General features: G+C 36.5%; 3 protein-coding genes, 1 non-coding gene and 1 pseudogene across 4 annotated transcripts; 3 read left to right on the top strand and 2 right to left on the bottom strand.

The window, feature by feature from the left end:
• Nucleotides 1-437: 437 nt before the first annotated feature.
• LOC7493385 (eukaryotic translation initiation factor) lies at nt 438-7,032 on the bottom strand. The gene is made up of 9 exons (XM_002324490.4): nt 6,646-7,032; nt 5,302-5,373; nt 4,795-4,890; nt 4,396-4,620; nt 3,626-3,723; nt 2,679-2,766; nt 2,246-2,596; nt 1,914-2,156; nt 438-1,832 (listed from the first exon to the last, which is right to left on the bottom strand). Exons 1-9 carry the CDS (start codon nt 6,808-6,810, stop codon nt 789-791), a joined length of 2,382 nt encoding a protein of 793 aa, XP_002324526.1. The 5' UTR covers nt 6,811-7,032; the 3' UTR covers nt 438-788.
• On the bottom strand, nt 6,052-6,156 carry LOC112325126 (small nucleolar RNA snoR103). The gene has a single exon (XR_002979186.1). It is a non-coding gene; the product is annotated as a small nucleolar RNA snoR103 (small nucleolar RNA).
• A 2,450-nt stretch (nt 7,033-9,482) lies between the features above and the next one.
• Nucleotides 9,483-9,923, top strand: LOC112325080 (heat shock 70 kDa protein-like; annotated as a pseudogene).
• Nucleotides 9,924-10,027: 104 nt separating this feature from the next.
• On the top strand, nt 10,028-14,582 carry LOC7493383 (translation initiation factor IF3-2, chloroplastic). The gene is made up of 9 exons (XM_002325087.4): nt 10,028-10,402; nt 10,492-10,531; nt 10,679-10,738; nt 11,342-11,394; nt 12,391-12,446; nt 12,555-12,588; nt 13,390-13,462; nt 13,566-13,658; nt 14,187-14,582. Exons 1-9 carry the CDS (start codon nt 10,119-10,121, stop codon nt 14,328-14,330), a joined length of 837 nt encoding a protein of 278 aa, XP_002325123.3. The 5' UTR covers nt 10,028-10,118; the 3' UTR covers nt 14,331-14,582.
• Nucleotides 14,583-17,765: 3,183 nt separating this feature from the next.
• LOC7489430 (cellulose synthase A catalytic subunit 7 [UDP-forming]) lies at nt 17,766-22,700 on the top strand. The gene is made up of 13 exons (XM_052448952.1): nt 17,766-18,080; nt 18,204-18,399; nt 18,481-18,680; nt 18,776-18,869; nt 18,952-19,066; nt 19,205-19,471; nt 19,630-19,975; nt 20,074-20,337; nt 20,442-20,654; nt 20,745-20,937; nt 21,035-21,234; nt 21,355-21,708; nt 21,925-22,700. The coding sequence occupies exons 1-13, from the start codon at nt 18,006-18,008 to the stop codon at nt 22,504-22,506; spliced, it is 3,099 nt and encodes a 1,032-aa protein (XP_052304912.1). The 5' UTR covers nt 17,766-18,005; the 3' UTR covers nt 22,507-22,700.
• Nucleotides 22,701-22,935: the final 235 nt, after the last annotated feature.

Raw genomic sequence — 22,935 nt, 5'->3', positions numbered from 1 at the left:
AGCTCCGATTAAGATGTCGTGTGACCAGCTTGACAATTTACGCTTCACTTGTCACTTTCCACTAGACAAATCCCACCACTTACGCCACCGCCACCACTTAACGGCTAACGCTCTTTTTGAAGCTGGATGGCAAAACAGAACTTGGCTCCTCTTAACAAACCAAAAATTACCGAAGTCAAGAAAGGATATAATTTGGCAAAGACTTCTGTTGCATAATTATAGCCCGCCGACAGCTTGCATTTCTTGAAACCATGGCAGCTTGCAGGAAGCGTAATCAAATGTGGAAGGAGCAGATTAACCTTCAAAACCAACTAAATCTGGTATATTATAGCACCAGCAATCAGGCTAGCATCAAAACTAGTGGGCAGCAGAGAACGCAACAGCACAACAAACAGAAGGTGATACAAGTGAGGATGTAGAGAGTAAGATTTATGAGCTGAGTTCAAATAATAAACTAAATTACTCAGTCAAGAGAACAAAAATTGAAAACTAATCAAATACAAAACAACTGGATCCCTTGAAGGGGCATGCTTCTCGAGCTACAGGCACACGAGACCAATATCCACAGCATTATGGTTTGATTTCTTTCTTCGGTAACACACAACTATGATCTCAGGAAAAAATATACAACTCAAAAAATATGTCATGTTCTTGGCAGCTCCACCTTATCACATAGTACAAGTTGCTCGCCTCAAAATGGTGTAGGCGGGGCATTATGAAGTAAACGTAAGCACAAAAAAGTTGGATACAGATGGTGAAGTACTCACGAAATAGAATGGTAAGACTTACTAAAACAAACTCCGGCAAGCCTCAATGGCGGATGCTTGAGTGTCTAATACAAGTTGCCCATCCGGACTTGAAATAATGACCCTTATTGCTGCATCAAACATGGCTCTCCGATACATATCATCCTCCATCTTCTTAAGGACCTCTATTACCATTTTAAAGTCCAATCCCCCAACCAAAACTAATTTCCCGATAATTTCACCAAAATTATTTGGTGCCTTTGGCAAATCAATGCCAATATCATCCAACATAGAACCATAGAGTAAGCACCCGGTCCCTATGTCTTTAGCTGTGAGGACCTTCTTGGAAAACAAATATTCCAAAAGTTTGGCAACTGGTTCAACACATGGTGGGTTTGCCTCTAGTGCAATGAAGATAGCTTCCTTGACAACTTCAGGGTGATAACCTGGAGACTTCAGCTCCTCCACACATTGCAATGCCTCATCCAGAAGCAAGACACTGAAATATTCCTTCAGGAGTGAGACAGTCTTTCTCTTGAGTTCATCAGGATTCACCCTAGCAGCTGAAACAACTGGTCTCTCTGAAACTGGAGGCACGGAAGGAGCAGGAAGGGTTTTACTAGGCAGAGAGGCTTGAGCAGGAGGCTCTGCACCAAAACCAGAGTTTGATGGCCTAGAAGGAGGACCGCCACTTCCATGCAGGAGGGCACTACTCCTACCACCTATAAAACCACCACTGCCCTCGGGTAACAGCCTGGTGTTTAGTGATGACTTGTTAAACATTGGTGATTGGACACGTCCCCCAAGCTGCATAGGACCATCACCCCTTGGCATTGGGCGGTTTCTAGGTATCTCCCGGTTGTCATTATCAATTCCAGGCATCCCAGGCATTCTCCTAGTTCCTGGCATGCCAGGCATCATCCCCCCAGTTCCAGGTCGGTTGATGGGGAAGCCCCCAGGGCCAGTAGTCCCTGGAGCGGTGGATATAAGACCACGGTTATTTCTAATGCTTGCAGTAGCACCTGGACGCAGCCCAAGAGTCTTTTCTGCCTCAGAATGTATCTCTGTGATGGTTTTAGCTTTGACCTGCAATGACAACCAATAAAATATTTACATAAATACAGCATCTATTAGCTGAATTAGAAATTAATGGCATAGAAATCTTACCTCTTCACGCCTAGGAATCCAGTTGTTCATCCGTAGGTCAAGAACACCGCGCACCATGAACTTCAGTCGGGGAGCCAGCTGAGGATTTGATGCCAGTTCCTTCAATCGACCAAAGTACACATCATTTATTCGTCGCGACTTTGGGCTTTCATCAAGCTGCTTACCAATGGTATTAAAGAACTGGCATATGGCCTCAACACTTTCTTCTGCAGGACAACCTTTATTATCGGGCCCTAGAAGCTCCTGTTCACATAGCAAAGTAGCTGTAAGCAATCCTAAGAACCTCCACCAGTGTCACGAAAAGTTATACAAGTGGAAGCTCCACTGCTAACCTGAACAATATGATGGACAATCTTTTCAGGAACCATGCTCTGCTTCAGAAGCTCTCCAATCAAACGCATGTTTCCAAGAGTGCGAAGCTTGACCAGTTTTTCCTTATCCCTACGCTCAAGCTCTTGCTCTGGAGCTGTCATCTGCCTTAATTCCTCCCTCAGCTTATCAGCACCTTCAAATGCCTCTTGACAGATATTCAAGAGCACCCGCTTAAATGTGATCTCTTTCCCACCAGGTTCATCTGATGGGAATGAGGGGAGCTTTTCATTAAGATCAGAGCACAGTTGTGCGTACATAGGGCAGAATGTGGGTTCAAGAACAGCCTTGTCGAATATAAGTGATATCACACCCTGCATTCAGAATCAACCTTAAGCTCAACTGGCAGCTGTATAAATCTAAAGGAATAGAAAAAATATGAACCAAAAAGTTAACCTTCAAGATATCAGTTGATGTAATTCCAGAGTCAATAAGTTGACCCTTGAGAACATCAAACTTCTCAGGGGTGAGCTTGTTCAGTATACTGCACAGAAAACAGAGAGCATTCAGCATATAGCCACCATAAATACTTGTATCGAACAAGCCCTTCAGATTTTTTGAAAGCAATGGCATGAGTCTGAATCACATAAAGAGCCATATAATCCAAATAGGTAAAAGTACAGAAGGAAATGATGAGAATCCCCGGCAATTTAATGGGTGAGAAAGAACCAAGGTTAAGAAAATAAAACCGAACCAGAATCTACATGGACTGACATATCCATTTAGGCTATCCATTGCTGTCAATGGCAATGATGACAATCAAAAACACATGTTTATTTTCATGTTTGTAATAAATACCAGTTCCAGGATAGTGAAATGTCCTATGGTCAGAAATCCAATTTGTTATGTGGTGCATACTATATACTTCAAACAAATTCTAAAACCATGGCTGGGAAATTCTTGAATTGTAAAAAACTATTCTAAGTGAAATTTGATGTTTCGATTTTAAGAGCTTGCAAGTTCAAAGACATTCAAGATTACAGCTGAAGCTTCATGGATGCTTTCATTACTCAAAATTAAAATCAAATTATACAGATTTTAACATAAAAAAGAATATGCGAAAACCCAAGGTGATTGTGCAATTGAGGACACTGCACTATATTCCAGATATAAAATATCACCAAAATGCTGTCAAGTTGCCAACAAGTCCACATTTTCATGTGGAGATTTTAACATAAAAACATGATGCTTGAGAAGCCAACCATGTCTTGGGTAAAAGCACAAGTAAGCCTGTACCCAGACCTTACTGCATTCAGGCCATAACCATGAAATGACACATGTATCCCATTTGATATTTTCTGACTCAAAAAATAGTCACATAGGAAATCATCAGCATCAGTTACCCTTTTACAGTCTTCAAGACACGTTCCTTTTCAGAAAGATTCACCCTTCTAGTAGACCATGGTACCTCAGCCTTGACCAAAGCAGGAGCAGGTCCTCCCTGGTTTAAAAGGAAAATACAGGAGTTGAAGCTAAAATAAAACATGAGCACATAACTTAGTTTAAATAAAGCACCAGAATACAGCATAATAACAAACGAAGAGTAGAGTGAAGGAGAAGGTCAAAGAATTCATAGTAGAACTAAGATCATCTAGATGAGGAACCGACCTGAAAAAATTGTATTAATATCTTGAACCAGACAGAGTTATTATATTATGGTTCGATAGTCATTGTGTTCCATTGAACTAAAATGTTACCAAATTTATGTAATACAGCAAAAGAATGAGACAAAAGCTGCCTGCACTTTTGGTACATTATTCATAATTAGAAGTTCAACAAGAAGCTAAAGGAAACTTCTAATGTTATGCATTTCATTAAGATGATATGGTTGATGGCAAGAGCATCTACAATTTAACTGCTTCAGGTCAAACTTTCCATGATATACAAAAGAAAAGGTGTTGGATTAAAAATCTTGTGAGTAAATTATTATTCTCGATATAGTAAAAAATTTACTTTAGAAGAAACTCTAGTTCTGACAATGCCATTAAATGGCTTTACACACTACAAATTAAGTGTGTATCGGAATAGCAAATAAGAAAATTTTAGCTGGATAGGTAAACAATTATTCAAAAAGATTGCCATAAGCAAATAAAAGGAGGGAGTCATAAATTACCTGATGGGAAGAGATTTGTGCTCTCGCGAATTGGGAGTTGAGCTGGTCTTGACGATTAGACTGATTGCCTTCTTGCTGTCTGGAGTCATATCTCCCACCAAAGTCTCTATTTTCTCGAATAGAATCCCGGGACCTCTCCTCTCCAGATGGAGAAAATTGAGCAGAACGACCACGCCAATCACGATTGTCTGGCTCAGAATAACGAATCTGAGATTGAGTTGGAGGCTGGAAGGAGCAAAAGAAATCATTACTATAAACACCATCAATCTACCACAAAGGACTTATGAAACATCAAAATAACTAGATTCCATTCTTATCTAGCACTTTTATACCCCCAGCCGCTTCTTGCAACGAAAGGGGTAATTTAAGGAGGCAAATCAAAATGGAACAAAGACTCACATTGGTTTCTCCACGACTCCAGCTCTGATCTTCACCAAAAAGCTCAGCTTCAATTTCTTGTTTGATTTTTAGAATCTCATCAAAGATTACAACAGCCTATGAGAAAATAATGGCCAAGATCAAATAACAAATAAACGAAGCATACAAAAATATATACCAAGTGATATGAGCCTCCCAAAACAATGCTATTTACAGAATACATCTCTGTGCTCTATTCACCATTATAATCATTAGGATGCTTCTGAACAGAAAGTATATGAAACCAAATTTTAAAACAGAGTGAAATAGCATGCAAAAGAATGCAAAAGTAAATTGAAAGGATGAATCCGTATATGAAAATTGAAATGAAACACCCCCCATATATTTACACTAATTTTTTATGCTCTATGCCAACAAATAAATGCCACCCATATCAGCACACGAACCAAGAATTAAAAGTTCTTTGGAAAATCAATGCCAACAAGCTTAATAAGTAATCATGTCCTCATGCATATTTAAGATCAATACCTCTCTAAGCTGCAACAGTTGGTCTCTAGTGTACCGAACACGCTCACGACCCTCAAACCGCAAGTCTCCAGTCTATAAGAAGAATACAATTGGAGTCAAGAGCTTCCAACAAAATCAACCAAGTTTAATATGCCAAAAAAATAAAGCTATTGCAGGAAGCAAGTGTTATGGGAAAAACCCCGACAATAGCATAACTGAGAAAAATGTATGGTATGGCTTACAAAACTAAGATACAGTGTTGAAACCGATGCCACAGATATACACTAGTATTATTAAACTATTGCCTTGAATCCACAAAAAGATTGCTATCATCATCTGTTTTTCCTTGGTAAATAATTAAAAGGTGAATAGGCAGAAGAATTCAACTAAAACATGCATCATACCAGCATAAGTGATTTACATATTTGGATTCTAAAATATGGCAGAAGTGGGCATGCTTAACATCATTCACATGGATAATTAAACTCAAGTCGTCAATGGACTTTACAATGTTCTATATGGAGGATTCATGAATAAAAACAACGGTGCTAATAGAACGGATGAAATTTACTTGGCCCGACCACATTCAAAAGCTCCATTCTTTTTTATATAATAAATCACAGGCAAGTAAAAAGCTGAACTTCGACCTTGCAGAATACAAAGCTCAATGAATGCTAAACCAGAAGCTACTACCCACATCAAGTAGAATAGACTGTGAAGTAGAACCTAACTAAACTTCCAACGTTTCATCATCAATATTCCTAAGAGTCTGAATGTGAGTAGGTCCTTTATGGGCAATCTGAAACTCAATAGACACCCACCTAAAGCCTACATATTGCTGTTCGTCCATATTTACAGCAGGTACACATATCAAGTGGCCAGCCAAGAATTAGGACACTACAAATTCCCAACCTTTCCAAGTTCTCATTATGAAATAACCTTTTTCATTATCGATCAACAACATAACAATCTGACTCTTAACAAAATCAAATAAACAGAACAGCAACTAAGAACAGCAGTTTAACAACATGGTAGATTGCTGGATGTCAAAAGTAGTACTTGAACCGATTATCAGAACAGTTACCAAATCCAACAGGACATAACCAAGCTTCAGTTTTTAATCCAGAAAAAACCAACCTCAGTCACTCTTAACAAGATAAAATAACAAAAGAAAAAATAAGAACAACGATTAGATATTGCAAGTAAAGAAAACATAAATAACAGATCCAATTTTTCTTCAAATCCAATCCACACTTAACCCAGACAAACCAATCCCACAAGACCACAAAACCAATGGCATAAAATCAAAACATACAGGTTTTCATAGCAAAGTTTCTAGATCCAAAGATGGGTAATGATAAAAACCTTAAAAGAAGTAGCACCGCCATGAGGACGCAAGAGAGGGAGATCACCGAAAGAAATAGAAGAAGATGTAGAAGAAGAGGACTGCTCCAAGCGAGGATTGAAGAGTCTACTCCCTCGACCACCACCAGGTCTTAAGCTTAACACCGTCTGATCACCTTGCTGCATAACTCGGTCTTTCACTCGTTTTTAAATTCCAATCCACAGTCCAATCAAAAAGAAAGAATAAACCAAGAAAGTGACAGATTCAGCTGCTAATAATAAAAGCAAGAGCTGATTCAAGATAGAGAAATAAGAAGAGAGGTTCTTTTGGGTTTTCTACTCTCTCTTCTGCGAAGAGCAAAGAAGAGAAGAGAGTATGTGAGGCCGGTCGACAATGAGAGAAAAACCAAACCCTTCTATAGGTGGTGAGTTTTTTTCTTTTACTTTTTTCCTGCTGTATTTAGGACTGCTTATGTAATTACGTCGGTGTCCTTCCGCTTGGGAATTTTAGTAAAAGATGCCGGATGAATTTTGCTTTTTCATAGAATTAAAAATAACAAAGAAATCATCTTTTTCTGGTGCTTTTTTGCAATGATAAACACTATCTCAATAGTTCCAATTCCTTTCCAAAGAATATCCTAAGTAAAAGGATGACATATAGTCTCCAAGTAGCTTTGCCAATCATCATGGTGTATAGGTAAAATCAATTTTTTTAATATAAAAAAATATTTAAATATTACTACTATTTTTTCAATAAAAAAATTAAATTATATAAAAATTAATTGAAGTCATCCAATCGACTTGATGAATATATAAATAACATGTATAACTTATAAAAATGTAATTTGATTTAAAATATTATTTAATATTAAAATATATTATATCGACTCAAATCAACACAAGTTTACTTATCAATTTGCATGTCAAGTCATGATACCATAATAATCCCATAAAAAATAAATTAAGATAAATTATGAATTTTAATTTTAAATAAACTCAATGTTGAGTGATAAAATTAAAAAAATTAATTAAAAAAAATTATTTCCAATAATCTCAATTTCTCATAATTAAAATAATATTTTTTTATTTTTTGACATCAACATCTTAAATTTATAAAAAATACTTATAAAAATATTAAATTAATACTTAAAAAAAAACAATTTGAAAATTATTTAAAAAAGAGAAGCAAGCCAGACGGGTAGGTGAACTACTTTCAAATCCAGCGTTTGAACTAAAAATTATACAAGGATAAGATCGGGACTTCAAAGCAAAGATAAATACGGAAGGATGATCCTTAAACAAAACAGGGCGAGGACGTTTTCTTTTTCCTATTTTAGCTCGTGTTTGCCCTAAACTTATATCGTCCGGGGCCCACTAATCGGTGCCCTCAGTTGCTTATCTTCTGGCCGAATGTCAAAGTGACAGCTAATAGCCTTAACACACACGTGCCGGTTTAGCCCTCCACCTTCTGTTGTTACCTTTGTGATCTAACTTATTTATCTTTTCGCGATTTTAGTTCGATTTGTTTTTATATTTAAAAAAAAATAATTTTTCTTTTTAAAATAATTTTTTTTAGTATTTTAAAATTATTTTGATAGATATTAAAAATAATTTTTAAAAATAAAAAATATTATTTTAATATATTTTTAAATAAAAAATACTTTAAAATATAACAACAATAAGAGGATGCTTGGTAGTTTAGTAGCGGTTACTTTTCAAATAATTTTTTGTGCCGAAATGCATGTCAATAATTTTTTTTATTTTTAAAAAATTATTTTTAACATTAGCACATCAAAACGATCCAAAACGTATAAATTATATTAAATTTTAGCACAAAAAAAATTTAAATTTTTTAAAAATACAGTTTACATCATGTCTAATACTCTTACCAATCTTAATGTATTCAGTAACAAGTATTCCTAACTGCGAAGGTCGGCACCTGGGGTTCCACTTCGTGTGGTTAGCAAGGGCTTCCCACTTTAATGTGTTCAATAATTCAATCCTTAAAAAAATTGATGCTGAGTCATTCATATGGAGCAAAACACATTGTGCCGTGCAAGAAATGCAAATTAAAAAGTAAAATGATCATTTCACGAGGTTTAATTAGCATTAACAAATTAGATGGAGGTAATTTTTTTTTTCAAAACAGTACAAAGACTTAATTACACTTAAAAAAAATAGTGTAAGAGAGTTTTTTAATCTTTTTTTTTCCAAATCAATAAAATAATCTAATTACTTTTTAAAACAAAAAATTATTAAGATTTTGCACAGCAACTTTGATGTTAGTGAAATGGAGAATTTAACCTTCAAATTTTAAAACTAAGATTGTTGTGTTTAAGGGTATTTTTGTTATTTTTTTCTAGTTTTTCCATTATTATCGGTTTCAATTAAGGGTAATTTGATAACTTAACAAATATAAATATTATAAAAAAAATGATTGACATATGTTAGCACATGGACGGCGTGTGCAATGCCATTCAAGGAAGAAAACTGCTTTTTATTATATCTTTAGAAGTGTCTGACTCTTATTTTCTCTCTCTTAACTTCAGTGGTCGTGTTTGTCCTTCTAAAATTCAACTGTCTTTCAATTTGTATTTATTTTGTTTTTGGACCTTAATAATTTAATTGTTGTTCGTGTTGATTTTAATATTTATTGAAGTTTATTGTTTTACAATTTTATTCCTAAGTATTTTATTTTATTTATTTATTTTTATTAAATTTGATTATCACTATCTTGATTGCTATTTTTTTTAATCTTTTTTCTTGATATGTTTTTTAATTTTATCTCTATATTTTATTTCATATATTTTATTTCATGTGATTTTTGTTTCCAAGTTTCTTTAATTCTTTGATTTTTTTTGATTTTTTTTAATTTAATCTCTAATTATTTCTTTTCATTTAGTTTTTATACCAGATAATCCTATTGTTTCTTCCTATTGTTTCTTTGATTCTTTTGACGTTGATGCAAATGGGATGTTGAATGTCACAGCCGAAGACAAGACTGCTGGGGTCAAGAACAAGATCACCATTACCAATGATAAGGGAAGGTTGAGCAAGGAAGACATTGACAAGTTGGTGCAAGACGCAGAGAAGAATAGGGCGGAAGATGAGGAGGTGAAGATGAAGGTGGAAGCAAAGAATGCTCTAGAGAATTATGCATATAAGGACGAGAAGATTGCAGGGAAATTGGACCCGGCAGATTAGCAGAAGATTGAAGAGAAGGCAGGGACTGGAACCAACTGGCTGAAGTTGATGAACTTGAGGACAAGTTGAAGGAGCTGGAAGAATTATGCATATAACCTAGTTGGGCCTTCAAAATTATTATGGGCTAAATTTCTCCATCTAGGCCAGCCCACAATGCTCACTCACTCGCTCACTTCAGATCAGACTTCAGTCTCAAAATATCGAAATTCTGTGTCTGGATAAGAAAAGAATTTCTTATGACTTATAGTTATTTTTCTCTTTAAATTTTGAAAAAAAAAAATATAGAAGCCATGGCTGGTATCACCAGCGCTAGCAGCAGCAGCTGTTTTCCGTTAGTAACCCGGACTACCACAACCAAAACGACACACTACGCGCTCTGTCTTTCTTCTCTCGATTCCAAGCTCTTCGGCCTCCGGCTTCACAACCCGAATCTCTCCAAACCGGACTCTCTCCCGTGCTCTTCTCCCAGCCCCGTCACCACTGCCCGTTTCGGCGGTCCACGATCCTATGACTCGCGGAGGCCGCGGAAGAGTGATTCCGATGATGACCAGGCTCTTAATATATCTAGCATTAGGTGATTATTATTATTAATGGCTATTTTTGTGTGATTTTGAAATGAAATAAATTGTAATTTACAGTTTTTTTTGTAATTTTTTTTTGTAGGTCAGCTACTGTGAGACTCATTGATCAGCAACAGAATATGGTTAGTTTAAAAAAATGAAATGTTGTTTTCTGTTTGGTAGCTGAGAAAATAGAATAGAAAAAAAAAGGAACCTTTATCCCTCTTTTAATTATAAATTTGATCAGTTTTAGAACTAAAACTGATAGTGGATTTATTTATTCATTTAAGGTTGGAGTGGTAACTGTTCGTGATGCAATTCAAATGGCTGAAGATACCGAGCTTAATTTGGTATATCATTCATTTTATTTTATTTTTATTTTTTTAAAATTATTGTGAATTTACGAACTTTTTTTGTATAAAGATGTGGTTTCTTTACTGATGACTACATTGCATGATATAGTGTGAGGAAAAAGATTCCATTTCATAACTATCAATTGGTTTAGACTGCATTGTTTCCTCAGTTCATCATCGAAAAGCATTAGCATCCATGTATAAATATATTTTCTTGTGGCTGGACTTCGGTGTATCAAATTTACGTGGATGATGAAAATAAAGATTAACAATGTTCAAATTTTATTTTTTTTATATATCCTTATTATGATCATCAATAGTGAATTTGAATGTGAAACACTTACCATCTTCTTGGTTAAATACCAGAAGGGAATTGCTTGTTTTGTTGTGATAGTAACAGAGTAAGTGTTCTACTTTATGGTCCTCAATAAGTATATTCTTTTGTTTAAAAAGCATTGATTTCCCCCACAGAGCCAGCATTCCTTTTTGGTTGGTGAATTGGATGCGGCACGTATGCTGTTGGTGTTGCAACTACATCCTTTGTCTAACGCACATCAAACTTCTCGTCCTGAGCTTCTGATTTGTTTCTGTTTTTTGCAGGTGATAGTGTCTCCGGATGCAGATCCTCCTGTTGTCAGAATAATGGATTACAAGTATGACTCTTTTAGCATTTTCCTTTTATAAATAAATGAAATGAAGTATATGTATGTTTATGTGGTGAAGTTTTTTACATCTTCGCTATTTCTCCACATCAATTAAAGAAGACAAACCAAGTTGCACATTTTAAATAGTGTCAACCATCATTGAATTAAATCTCCTCAAACAACAAGCATTGAGATTGTCTACTTTCCCCCCTTGTGCTGTCAGTATTGTTGATATCAAGGTGGTAATAATGAACTATGGAATGTATAGATCTATATTTGCGGTTGGGGGGCTTGATAATCCATTGAGTTATAGGTTTTAAGGGTGGTAGGATCTATAACTATGTTCTTTTATTCTGTGTAAGCCTGATATAAAGCTTAAAAGTTTTTGCTGACTGGGATTTTTAAGTATAATGGACTTTTTTTTTAATTTTATTCTTTAGAATATGGGTTTTGTATGCTTCCCGTGACACCATGTTTATTGAAGAGCATGGAGGTTTATTTATTGGTGGCCATTTCTGGTTCTGCCTTTTTTAACCTCCAGGACACAGAGTGTTTGCTTTCGATATTAGAATCTGTGCCTCTTAACTTGGTAGTCTTTTTACCATAAGCTGTATAACTTATCCAATGTTTTGGTTGCAAATTATGCTTCCATTTTGACCTGTATAGCTCATGTCTTCTCTGCTGGTCTATCTTATTTTTAAAAATCAATTAGGCATTCAGCTATTTTTGGTCTTATTTTCTTTATATAACCAAAATAAAATTGCATCGCCCTATTTTTGTGCTTGTCCATTGATTTTGAGTAATAGATATGGCCCTTTGCTGGAAGAATATTGGGATGGAAGGAAGTGCTCATCTTCTTTTTTCTTTGGTGGGGAATCCCGTGTTGAGACATTGTTCAAAATTGATGCCCTGTACAATTCTATAGTAGGCTTTCTACATTGATGTCTGCATTGCAAATGTTTTCAGTTGAAAATTGCCATAATCCTTGATTTGCTTCTCTTTCAGCAAATTTAGATATGAACAGCAAAAGAAAAAGAGAGGACAGCAGAAGAAAAGTGCTGGTGAATGCCTCTTCTATTTTATCCTTTATTTTAGAGTTTGATGCTTTACTGCATGACTAAATTCTCTTATGAGAATGTATACTGACCAAGTGTGCTCTGAAATTTTAGCAAGTCGCATGGATTTGAAGGAGCTTAAAATGGGGTAAACAATGTACTCTTAAAATGTTAGCATGTCTTTTCATTTAGCTGCCATCTCATTTATCTTTCTTCAGCTTGCAGCATGCTGTGATATTGATGGTGTTGCTGGTTGATTAACTGCTACATCTTATTGATAACTACAAAATATGACCTTCTTTCAATGCTATCATGCTCAATCCTTGCGAAGTCACATTTTCACATCGATTAGCAAATTGTTAATATCCATCTGAAAATTGATGTATCAGCATTGCTGAAAGGAAACTTACTGTTAATAAATAGAAAGCTAAGAAGTTAAATTACAAAGTGGGTGGAGTCTACTTCCATATGCATGTTGTTCCCAAGATCATTAACCTCTGAGGTAACCTGAAATATATGATATAATTTTTTCCTTGTCTAAATTTATGCTCTTGCATCATTTTAGGTGGCATTGCAAAAAGGAAAGATTTGTTATAGGAGTAGTTCTTCGTTCTGCAAATTATGAAGTAGCTAGATACCACTTGGCCATGGGGCCAGCTTTGCTTTCTCAATTAAAATTTTAATTGCCCTTTCTTTTTATTAGTTCACTCTTCTTCTTTCATCAGTACTGCCTGGACAGCATCTACACTAGAGCAGGCAGAATGTTGGAATTATGACGAGTAGAAAGTAATCATTCAAAAATGAAGCATATATGTTTCAAACTGTGTGATTTCTTCAAGATCTTTACTAGAAAGCTCAAGTATAAATGTATTCTAACTTCTAAGCTACAGCTATGCATTCTATGTTTAACCTAACACTAACACTGTGCTTTTATCAATTCTGTTGACAGTTACAATATCGACCAGCATGATTATGATGTGCGTTTAAGAGCTGCTCGGAAGTTTTTGAAAGATGGTGACAAGGTCGGCGTTATTTTATTTCTTTCTTGACATCTATGCCTGCATGTTCTGATTCCATTTGCAGGATTTTTGTTTCTGATTCATTTATTATGTTTGGTTATTTCAGGTCAAGGTCATAGTGAACTTAAAAGGCCGTGAAAATGAGTTCAGAAATAATGCAATTGAGCTCTTAAGACGTTTCCAAAATGATGTTGGAGAGGTACTCATGATGTATTTTTATTTGTTTATGCTCAAAATAATATACAAAGTACAGGAAGATTGATATGCTATATATTCTGAATCTCCTAATGTCTGGATGAATGCTAGTGCTGTTGAATTCTTTATTCTGTTTCATTCTATGTAACTTATATAAGATGCAGCAATTGTTTTTTTTTCCTAAAAAAAGAATAGAAAAGGAGCATTTTTTATGATAAATTTTTCGAACCAGGCTGGTCTAGACCTGTGCATCTCAGGCTGACCAAGTTTGAGAGAACCCAGTGCAAAATTACTTATAATAATTGCAGTGACTGGTCCTATAAGCTTTGATACTTTCAAATGGACTCACTGAACAGTATCAAGCTCATTCTGTGTTAAGGCCATTCAGTAGCAATTTCAAAATCTGCAAATTTTTACCAGTATGTCCCCTGCATATCACGTGCATGTTCTCAGTTTTCATAATTTTAGAAATGTTCATTATTTCTTCATTGAATTCTGCATTGTAACTTCCATTTGATGCTGTGATTTGCAGCTTGCCACTGAGGAGAGCAAAAACTTTCGTGATAGGAATGCATTTATTACTCTGGTACCAAATAAAGCTCTTCTACAGAAAGCTCAGGAACCTCCCAAGAAAAAAGACAAGTCAGCCGCAGATGAAGTATCAGCTGGTGTGTGAGCGCATGCAAGTTTACAAGGGGTTTTAATTATGGAACACTCGCCAGGTACTCCTGATCACATTTTGTAGGAAAGTTTGGAATCTAAGTTTGGAATCTTGGTATTTTGTATAGCTTTAGTTTAATACGACATGTACTACAAACATGATTTCATTTTTTTTTAAACAAAGTAATCTTTTGTAATCTGAATAAGGTTAGACAGGATATTGCTTGTAAGCTGATTTATTTATGTATTATTTTTTAAGTTCGAAGCAGATTAGGATGCTGTTAATGTTTGATCGTGTATAAATCCATTACTGTGGTTCTATATGCATGCTAGTCCAAGAATGTTATTTGTGATTGTTAGAGTGGGATGATTATAGGTTGCCATTTTATAGGCCACAAACTTGAGCACATAGTGTATCGCTCAAAGGAGACTGTATACAAAATGGTCGAGAAATGTCATGGATTGGAAGGTTTGACATATCACGCGGGAGCTACAAGTTAAAGATTTCAGGCCACTTTTTGAGAAAGTCATGTCGCAAGCCTTCCTCCAGCAGTTGCTGGATAAGGTTTTAAACTGGGAGGTTGGTATATGGTTACTCCATAGACAAATGCAATCAACTGCACAAGGTAGTGATTTGGAAAGAGACTAGTGATGGGGACTGGAAGTTTTATACACTAAATTAGAAAGTTCAGCAAGATTGTACCTCAAATTTGAAGAGTTTAGAGGTTCAGAGTAAAGGATGTATAGAGAAAAGGAAAGGCCACTGGCGGATAAATTTGCTTTCAAGTAACTGGTACTTCTGAGACGTAGTAGCTGTTCCAGAAGTTCAGTTTTTGCAACTGATGTATTCTAAGTTGATTCCCTATGTGCGGGGTGCTTTTGAAGTGGTGGATGAGGAGTGACATAATTTATAGACGCAATTGAATTTGAGGTCAGTGGAGCAGTGTGATCATCAAAAATTTTAGTTTGCGCAGAACACGGTGAATGCTTGTGGCAGTTTTGGGCATGTAGGCATATATTGAAAGGGTTGCTTGAAGTACAAGATCCAGAATTTACATGAAGTGAGCACAAAGTTGAGGTTGAAGAGCTTGTTCATGCTTCTTGCCAACAAGATTACATACAGAATGGCAGCAAAGGTACCGTGAAGAACAGGGGTTGGTCCTGTGAGATGACCAGCTGAGTAAGCGGGCTTAACAAAGCAAGGGATATTTAGATCTTGTCTTTATTTTGAAAGTCTTGATCAGTGGAAAAGTTGAGCCTACCCGAAAAGCCATTTCACATTTGGGCCCACCCTGTACCCTTCCCTTACCAGGTGGAAAAGCTTCTTTTTTCGAGTCTACAGGAGGGAGGAAAGCTTCAAGTGGGACATAAAACCTCGTAGCTCTACCTTGAAAAAAATACTAGGTTGGAAGGGAAAGGGGTTACTTTACTTTCTAAACGAGGTTGGAAGGGGAGGATTCGAACACGGGTACTTTACTTTCTAGTGTCGTTTTCTTTTTCCTTTTCCTTTTCTCTTAAATGGAGATGAAAAATAAAAACTCAATAAACAGAACTACCTGCCTACTGTGCCAAACTGCCTATGTAAATCAGGCAGTGGAAAACGAAAATGAAAGGAGCAGTTCATTACATTGCGTGATTGTAGAGTGTTTTCCTAAATAGAATTCTTGTATTCAAGTAGGAGAGGTTGCTCTGTCTGGATGGAGAAGCTCCAACTAACGATTGGAACATGACTTGGGTTTGAAGTTCTTGGATTCTAAGCATGCTCATTCACATGTTTTTCTGCTTGCATTAACAGTTGACGGGCAGCTGAAGCTTTGAAAGAGATGGATTCAAACTATAGCAAGCATCATCACCGGTTGGCAGATGGAGGGCCTCAGCCATGCACTCTCAAAATCATACATCTTTGATCGTTGGCAAGTATGTCTTCTGCCAGTAGGTATATGGAATTCTACTCTAGCAATTCACTCACCCATCACAAGAGAAGTATGAAATTCGAGTCTAAAGGGATAAATAGAGTTTACAGCCATTACTGAAAGGCATTTGGTTACTTGGGTATGCTATGATTACAAGCATTTTGAGCTATAGAACAGATGGAAGTTTCGATTGTGCATACATTTTTGCCAATTAATTAACATAATAAAATTAGGAGAAAAAAAAAGTATGGCAGACACGACCTGTTTTAGTGTTAACCAAGAACATGACTTCGGTTTACTTGAGCAATTTTTAATCGCATAAAACAGCACGTGTCTAACGAGCATGATTATTTCAAGGGTAAACTTTAGTTTTGCTTCTTTAGATTCATCAATATTTAACTTCTAATTGAATGAATACTAAGGATGAAACAAGAAAAAAATTAGTTTAAATAAAAGAAAAAAAAAAAAACCAAGCCAACATACTAAATCTGATCAAATTTTTAAAATTCATAATCTATGAAATCTTGGATCTGAATCCAATCAAGAATAAAAAAAAATAACAATAAAAAAATAAAAATCAAATTTGATAGGAAAAAAAATCAAAGAAAGGTAAAATTGTAAAAACAATCAATTTAAAAAATAATTTCAAACAAAATAAATAGCAATTAAAAAAATAATAATCAAATTTAAAATATAAAAAAATTAAAGGGGTTGAAATTAAAAAAGTATACTAATATAAATTACTCAAGATAAAAATCTTTCAATATAAAAAATTAAAACCAAATATAAAAAATAAGAAATTAAAGGGTTGATTTAGAATTTTTAAGGAGTTGGTGTGAAAATTTATAGTTAAAAGATTTTATTTTAGTAGTTAAACTATTGTATATTTGGATTTACGCTTATTCTGTTGGGTTCTATTAATAAATACATTAAATGGCGTGCAAGAATCATGTCTACAACAAAATAAAAGTCAAAATAATTGATAAATTAAAAATAAATCATCAAACAATATAAAAAATCATTTGGAATAAAAATCCTACGTACTCATCATTTAATCCTCCGACTCAACAATAAAAAAAGGAAGCATACAAATGCATGTCATTAATTACAGTCTTTTGATGTAAAAACACAATACATCATAAAATTGGTGTAAATCTGAATAAGCAATAGTTCAACTATTAAAACTATAAAAAAATAAAAAAATCTTTGACAGGTGTAAATCAAAATGGATAATAGTTAGGGTTTTTTTTTTTTCTAAATATAAAGTGGTTCTATTTGCTGGTGAATCAAAGCAGAAACACATCCATGTATGTGGCATTATCTTTTGACTTGTGAGAGGTACTGAAAAAGGCTTGGAGAAGCAATATATAAATAACACAAAATACAATATAAAATAAAGGGAGACCATTAATAATTAGTACGTAGTAGAGTAAAATGTACTTCATTTTCCAAGTTTTTTTTTCTTATATAAATTAATTAAATAATGAAGAAATGTTTTCCAAAAACTATAGTGTAAATACAACACACACACCAAGTTAGTCATTGAAAAAGAAGGCATGAGAGAAGGGCATGGTGGTTGAAAAAAGACGAAGCTTAACTTCAAGGCAATGGCGACTCTGCAACCAACTTCCACAGCACCGGTACCCTTACCTGGCCACATTAGGTGAAAGCAAGATATACAGCACAACTCTCCATGCCCTACCCTTCCATTCATAAAGAAGAAACATCACTCCCTCTCAACCGCCCAGTAGCTCTCTCACCCCATTCCATTCTTCAGCATGGAAGCTAGTGCTGGACTGGTCGCTGGCTCTCACAACCGCAACGAGCTTGTTGTCATTCATGGCCATGAAGAGGTAAGAAATACTAACAAAACAAACCTTAAACAAGAAAAAGCAGCAAGATACTAATCACAAGAAACCATGCATGCAGTGACTCGTCATTATTAATTCTTTGGGTTTGTTTTTGTTTTGGTGCAGCATAAACCTTTGAAGAACTTGGATGGTCAAGTTTGTGAGATTTGTGGCGATGAGATTGGCGTAACTGTGGATGGTGATTTGTTTGTGGCTTGCAATGAGTGTGGTTTTCCTGTGTGTAGACCATGCTACGAGTATGAAAGAAGAGAAGGGACTCAAAATTGTCCCCAGTGCAAGACTAGATACAAGCGTCTCAAAGGTAAAATATACAAGCCCAAAGCTATAATTTTCTGTTTTGGCATGGGATTCTCAAGCTGATTTTATTTCAAAAACTGTCTAGGGAGTCCAAGGGTGGAGGGAGATGATGAAGAAGATGATGTGGATGATATTGAACATGAGTTCATCATTGAAGATGAACAAGACAAGAATAAGCATCTCACTGAGGCAATGCTTCATGGGAAAATGACTTACGGAAGAGGCCATGATGATGAAGAAAATAGCCAATTCCCACCAGTTATAACTGGAATCAGATCAAGGCCTGTAAGTGATGCCGGTCCTTTTCTTTGATTCCAATTCAATGGATTTGTTGGACATTTTTTAAGTGGACTTTAAGAAATGCTTAAACATCTGTGCAGGTGAGTGGAGAGTTCTCCATTGGATCTCATGGAGAACAGATGCTATCTTCTTCACTTCATAAGAGAGTGCACCCATATCCAGTTTCTGAACCTGGTATTTACTCATCGCAAGCATTGATTAAAATGATTAACTGAATCACTATTTCGATTAATATTACATGAATTGCACGAAACAGGAAGTGCAAGATGGGACGAAAAGAAAGAGGGAGGGTGGAAAGAGCGGATGGACGAGTGGAAAATGCAGCAAGGAAATCTGGGGCCTGAACAAGATGACGATGCAGAAGCAGCCATGTACGTATCCGGCTTCTATATACCATCTTTTAGTAGGAAATGCCTAGACCAGTCTTGCCATCTTTGTAACTATGAATTAGCCTTAAACCGAAATCATCAAGCTGGCATTGAATGATAGGCTGTAAACCATTATTGCAGGTTAGAAGATGCAAGACAGCCACTCTCCAGGAAAGTTCCTATTGCATCCAGCAAGATCAATCCGTATAGAATGGTTATTGTTGCTAGGCTAATCATACTGGCCGTCTTTCTTCGCTATCGAATTTTGCATCCGGTGCATGATGCAATTGGGCTCTGGCTGACATCTATAGTCTGCGAAATCTGGTTTGCAATTTCATGGATCCTTGATCAATTCCCCAAGTGGTTGCCAATCGATCGCGAGACTTATCTGGATCGCCTTTCTCTCAGGTTCATAGAATGTTCAAACTAGTATATAAAACTAAAATTTCAGAGATTTTATGTTTGGAAAGAACACCGATCAGAATTATCTCAGCTGATAATTATTTCTACTGTTAAAGCAATGTTAAGAAATAAATTACAAACCGCTAATAATTTTTGCAACGCAGGTATGAGAAGGAAGGCGAGCCCAATATGCTTGCTCCAGTGGATATCTTTGTCAGTACCGTGGATCCAATGAAAGAACCCCCTCTAGTCACGGGCAACACACTTTTATCAATTTTGGCCATGGACTATCCAGTTGAAAAGATCTCATGTTACCTATCTGACGATGGTGCTTCAATGTGCACCTTTGAAGCCATGTCTGAAACTGCTGAATTTGCTCGAAAATGGGTGCCATTCTGCAAGAAATTTAACATAGAACCACGAGCCCCTGAGTTTTACTTCACTCTTAAGGTTGATTATCTCAAGGACAAAGTTCAGCCTACCTTTGTTAAGGAACGTCGAGCTATGAAGGTTCGTAATTCGCATCGACATCTATAGAATTCATCGATTTTTTAAGTTCCTGCAACCTATTTTAGATAAGATTCTATTATATTTTTGGTATTTGACAGAGAGAATATGAAGAATTCAAGGTTCGGATAAATGCGATTGTAGCAAAAGCACAGAAGGTTCCTACAGAGGGGTGGATTATGCAAGATGGAACACCATGGCCTGGAAACAATACGAGGGATCACCCTGGTATGATTCAAGTATTTCTCGGTCACAGTGGAGGACATGACGTTGAAGGGAACGAGCTCCCTCGCCTTGTATATGTATCTCGAGAGAAGAGGCCTGGTTTTTCACATCATAAAAAAGCCGGTGCCATGAATGCCCTGGTAAATAAACTTGAGAAAAAAATATTTATTTTACATGCATTAAGTTCCCTCACCTTTGAAAGGCCTGCTTTATGTGATACCTCTCGACTTCTCGCAATTTTCAGATTCGGGTCTCTGCAGTGCTTACCAATGCTCCTTTCATGCTGAACTTGGATTGTGACCATTATGTAAATAATAGCAAGGCCGTTCGAGAGGCTATGTGTTTCTTGATGGACCCCCAGATTGGAAAGAAAGTTTGCTACGTGCAATTTCCTCAAAGATTTGATGGCATTGATACACATGATCGATACGCCAACAGAAACACTGTTTTCTTTGATGTAAATCCCTGGCTTACCCCGTGTGTATGCTCTCATAACCTGTGCATGTGAAAAGTGAGATGATGTTTCTTTTCCCTGTGTTACCTGCAGATTAACATGAAGGGTCTAGATGGAATTCAGGGTCCAGTGTATGTGGGCACAGGATGCGTTTTCAAAAGGCAAGCTTTGTATGGCTATGACCCTCCTAAAGATCCAAAGCGCCCAAAGATGGAAACCTGTGACTGCTGCCCATGTTTTGGACGTCGCAAAAAGAAGAATGCTAAGAATGGTGCAGTTGGAGAAGGTACAGGCCTGCAAGGTTTTCAAAGATCTTTTCGTACTGATTTGCACAAAATCTTCTTTTCCCCTTTTGATCCTAATATGTAAAGCCTGTTGAGCAGGAATGGATAATAATGACAAGGAGCTGTTGATGTCCCACATGAATTTTGAAAAGAAGTTTGGACAATCAGCAATTTTTGTGACTTCAACTTTAATGGAAGAAGGTGGTGTACCTCCTTCCTCGAGTCCGGCAGCTCTGCTAAAAGAAGCCATCCATGTGATCAGTTGTGGATATGAAGACAAAACTGAATGGGGACTCGAGGTATGTAAACAGAAAAAATCCAGTAGCTCTGAAATGTATTGAGCAATTGAGGTTAAAAAGATGATTTATATGGTGCTTTGAAGTTTCTGTATTGAATAAATTTGCCTTTCTCCTGTGCAGCTGGGCTGGATTTACGGTTCGATCACAGAGGATATTCTGACAGGTTTTAAGATGCATTGTCGTGGCTGGAGGTCTATTTACTGTATGCCAAAGAGAGCTGCATTTAAGGGTTCAGCTCCCATCAATCTATCAGATCGGCTCAACCAAGTCCTCCGATGGGCTCTTGGTTCTGTTGAAATTTTCTTCAGTCGTCACAGCCCTATGTTGTATGGCTACAAGGAAGGAAAGCTCAAGTGGCTCGAGAGGTTTGCGTATGTGAACACAACTATCTACCCCTTCACCTCCTTAGCACTCGTTGCATACTGTTGCCTCCCTGCCATCTGCCTGCTTACTGATAAATTTATCATGCCAGAGGTAACAATACGACTGTTATTTTTTCCGTGAAAACATTACACAGAATAAAATAACAGGGTGCAGAGCTTTAAAAGGCCAAAACATTCTAAAAATGAGACTGGAATTGAATCCAATGAAGATACAATTAGATTCTTTCAAATCCTATGTTAACATGAGAACGCGATTTTGTTTATTTAAACCCTGTGATAACATGTTCCCAATTCGTTTATGATCCAGATAAGCACCTTTGCAAGTCTTTTCTTCATTGGCTTGTTTTTGTCAATCTTTTCCACGGGCATTCTTGAGCTCAGATGGAGCGGAGTAAGCATTGAGGAATGGTGGAGAAACGAGCAATTCTGGGTTATAGGTGGTGTATCAGCTCACCTCTTTGCTGTTGTCCAAGGTCTTCTGAAAGTTTTAGCAGGTATCGACACAAACTTCACTGTCACATCCAAGGCAACAGACGATGACGATTTTGGAGAGCTATATGCCTTTAAATGGACAACCCTGCTTATCCCTCCAACCACTATCTTAATCATCAACCTTGTTGGAGTTGTTGCTGGAGTCTCAGATGCCATAAACAATGGGTACCAGTCATGGGGACCTCTATTCGGAAAGCTCTTCTTTGCCTTCTGGGTGATTGTCCATCTCTACCCGTTCCTCAAAGGTCTGATGGGGAGGCAAAACAGGACACCGACTATTGTGGTTATATGGTCAGTGCTCTTGGCTTCCATCTTCTCCTTGCTTTGGGTCCGGATTGATCCATTTGTGATGAAAACCAGGGGACCTGACACCAAGCAATGTGGACTCAACTGTTAAAAGTGTGTTTATTTTCTAGTTGATTTGTGCAACAATAGAAGATACATGTGCATCCTGCTTCTAAGGGAATACGATATGCGATGTATAAACTGACAAGATGGAGATGCAGAAGGAATAAAGTTAGAGTGAAAATTTTGTGTAGCAATGTGCATTGAACCCAGTTTTGTAATTGGAATGAAAAAACATTTTCCTTATCACTCGTTCTCACACTAACAGCCCAAACGAGTGCATATTTCTGCTTTATACAACTTGGATGGCAAAAATTCTAACCACTGCACCCATCTCAGGACACCAAGAAGTTCAATCTTTTGAAGTCTCACAAGTTACCCTGAGCTGTCATGGAACATGTACCAATAATGGTTACCTTAAAATTGGATTTCTTCTAAACTGTATGAAATTCCCTGTCAATCAAGAAAACTCGGAGTGCTT

The sequence above is a fragment of the Populus trichocarpa genome, chromosome 18, assembly GCF_000002775.5.
Source record: "Populus trichocarpa isolate Nisqually-1 chromosome 18, P.trichocarpa_v4.1, whole genome shotgun sequence".
Lineage (NCBI taxonomy): Eukaryota > Viridiplantae > Streptophyta > Magnoliopsida > Malpighiales > Salicaceae > Populus > Populus trichocarpa.
Note: the sequence above shows the minus strand (reverse complement) of the source record. Positions and strands in the feature narration are given on the sequence as shown.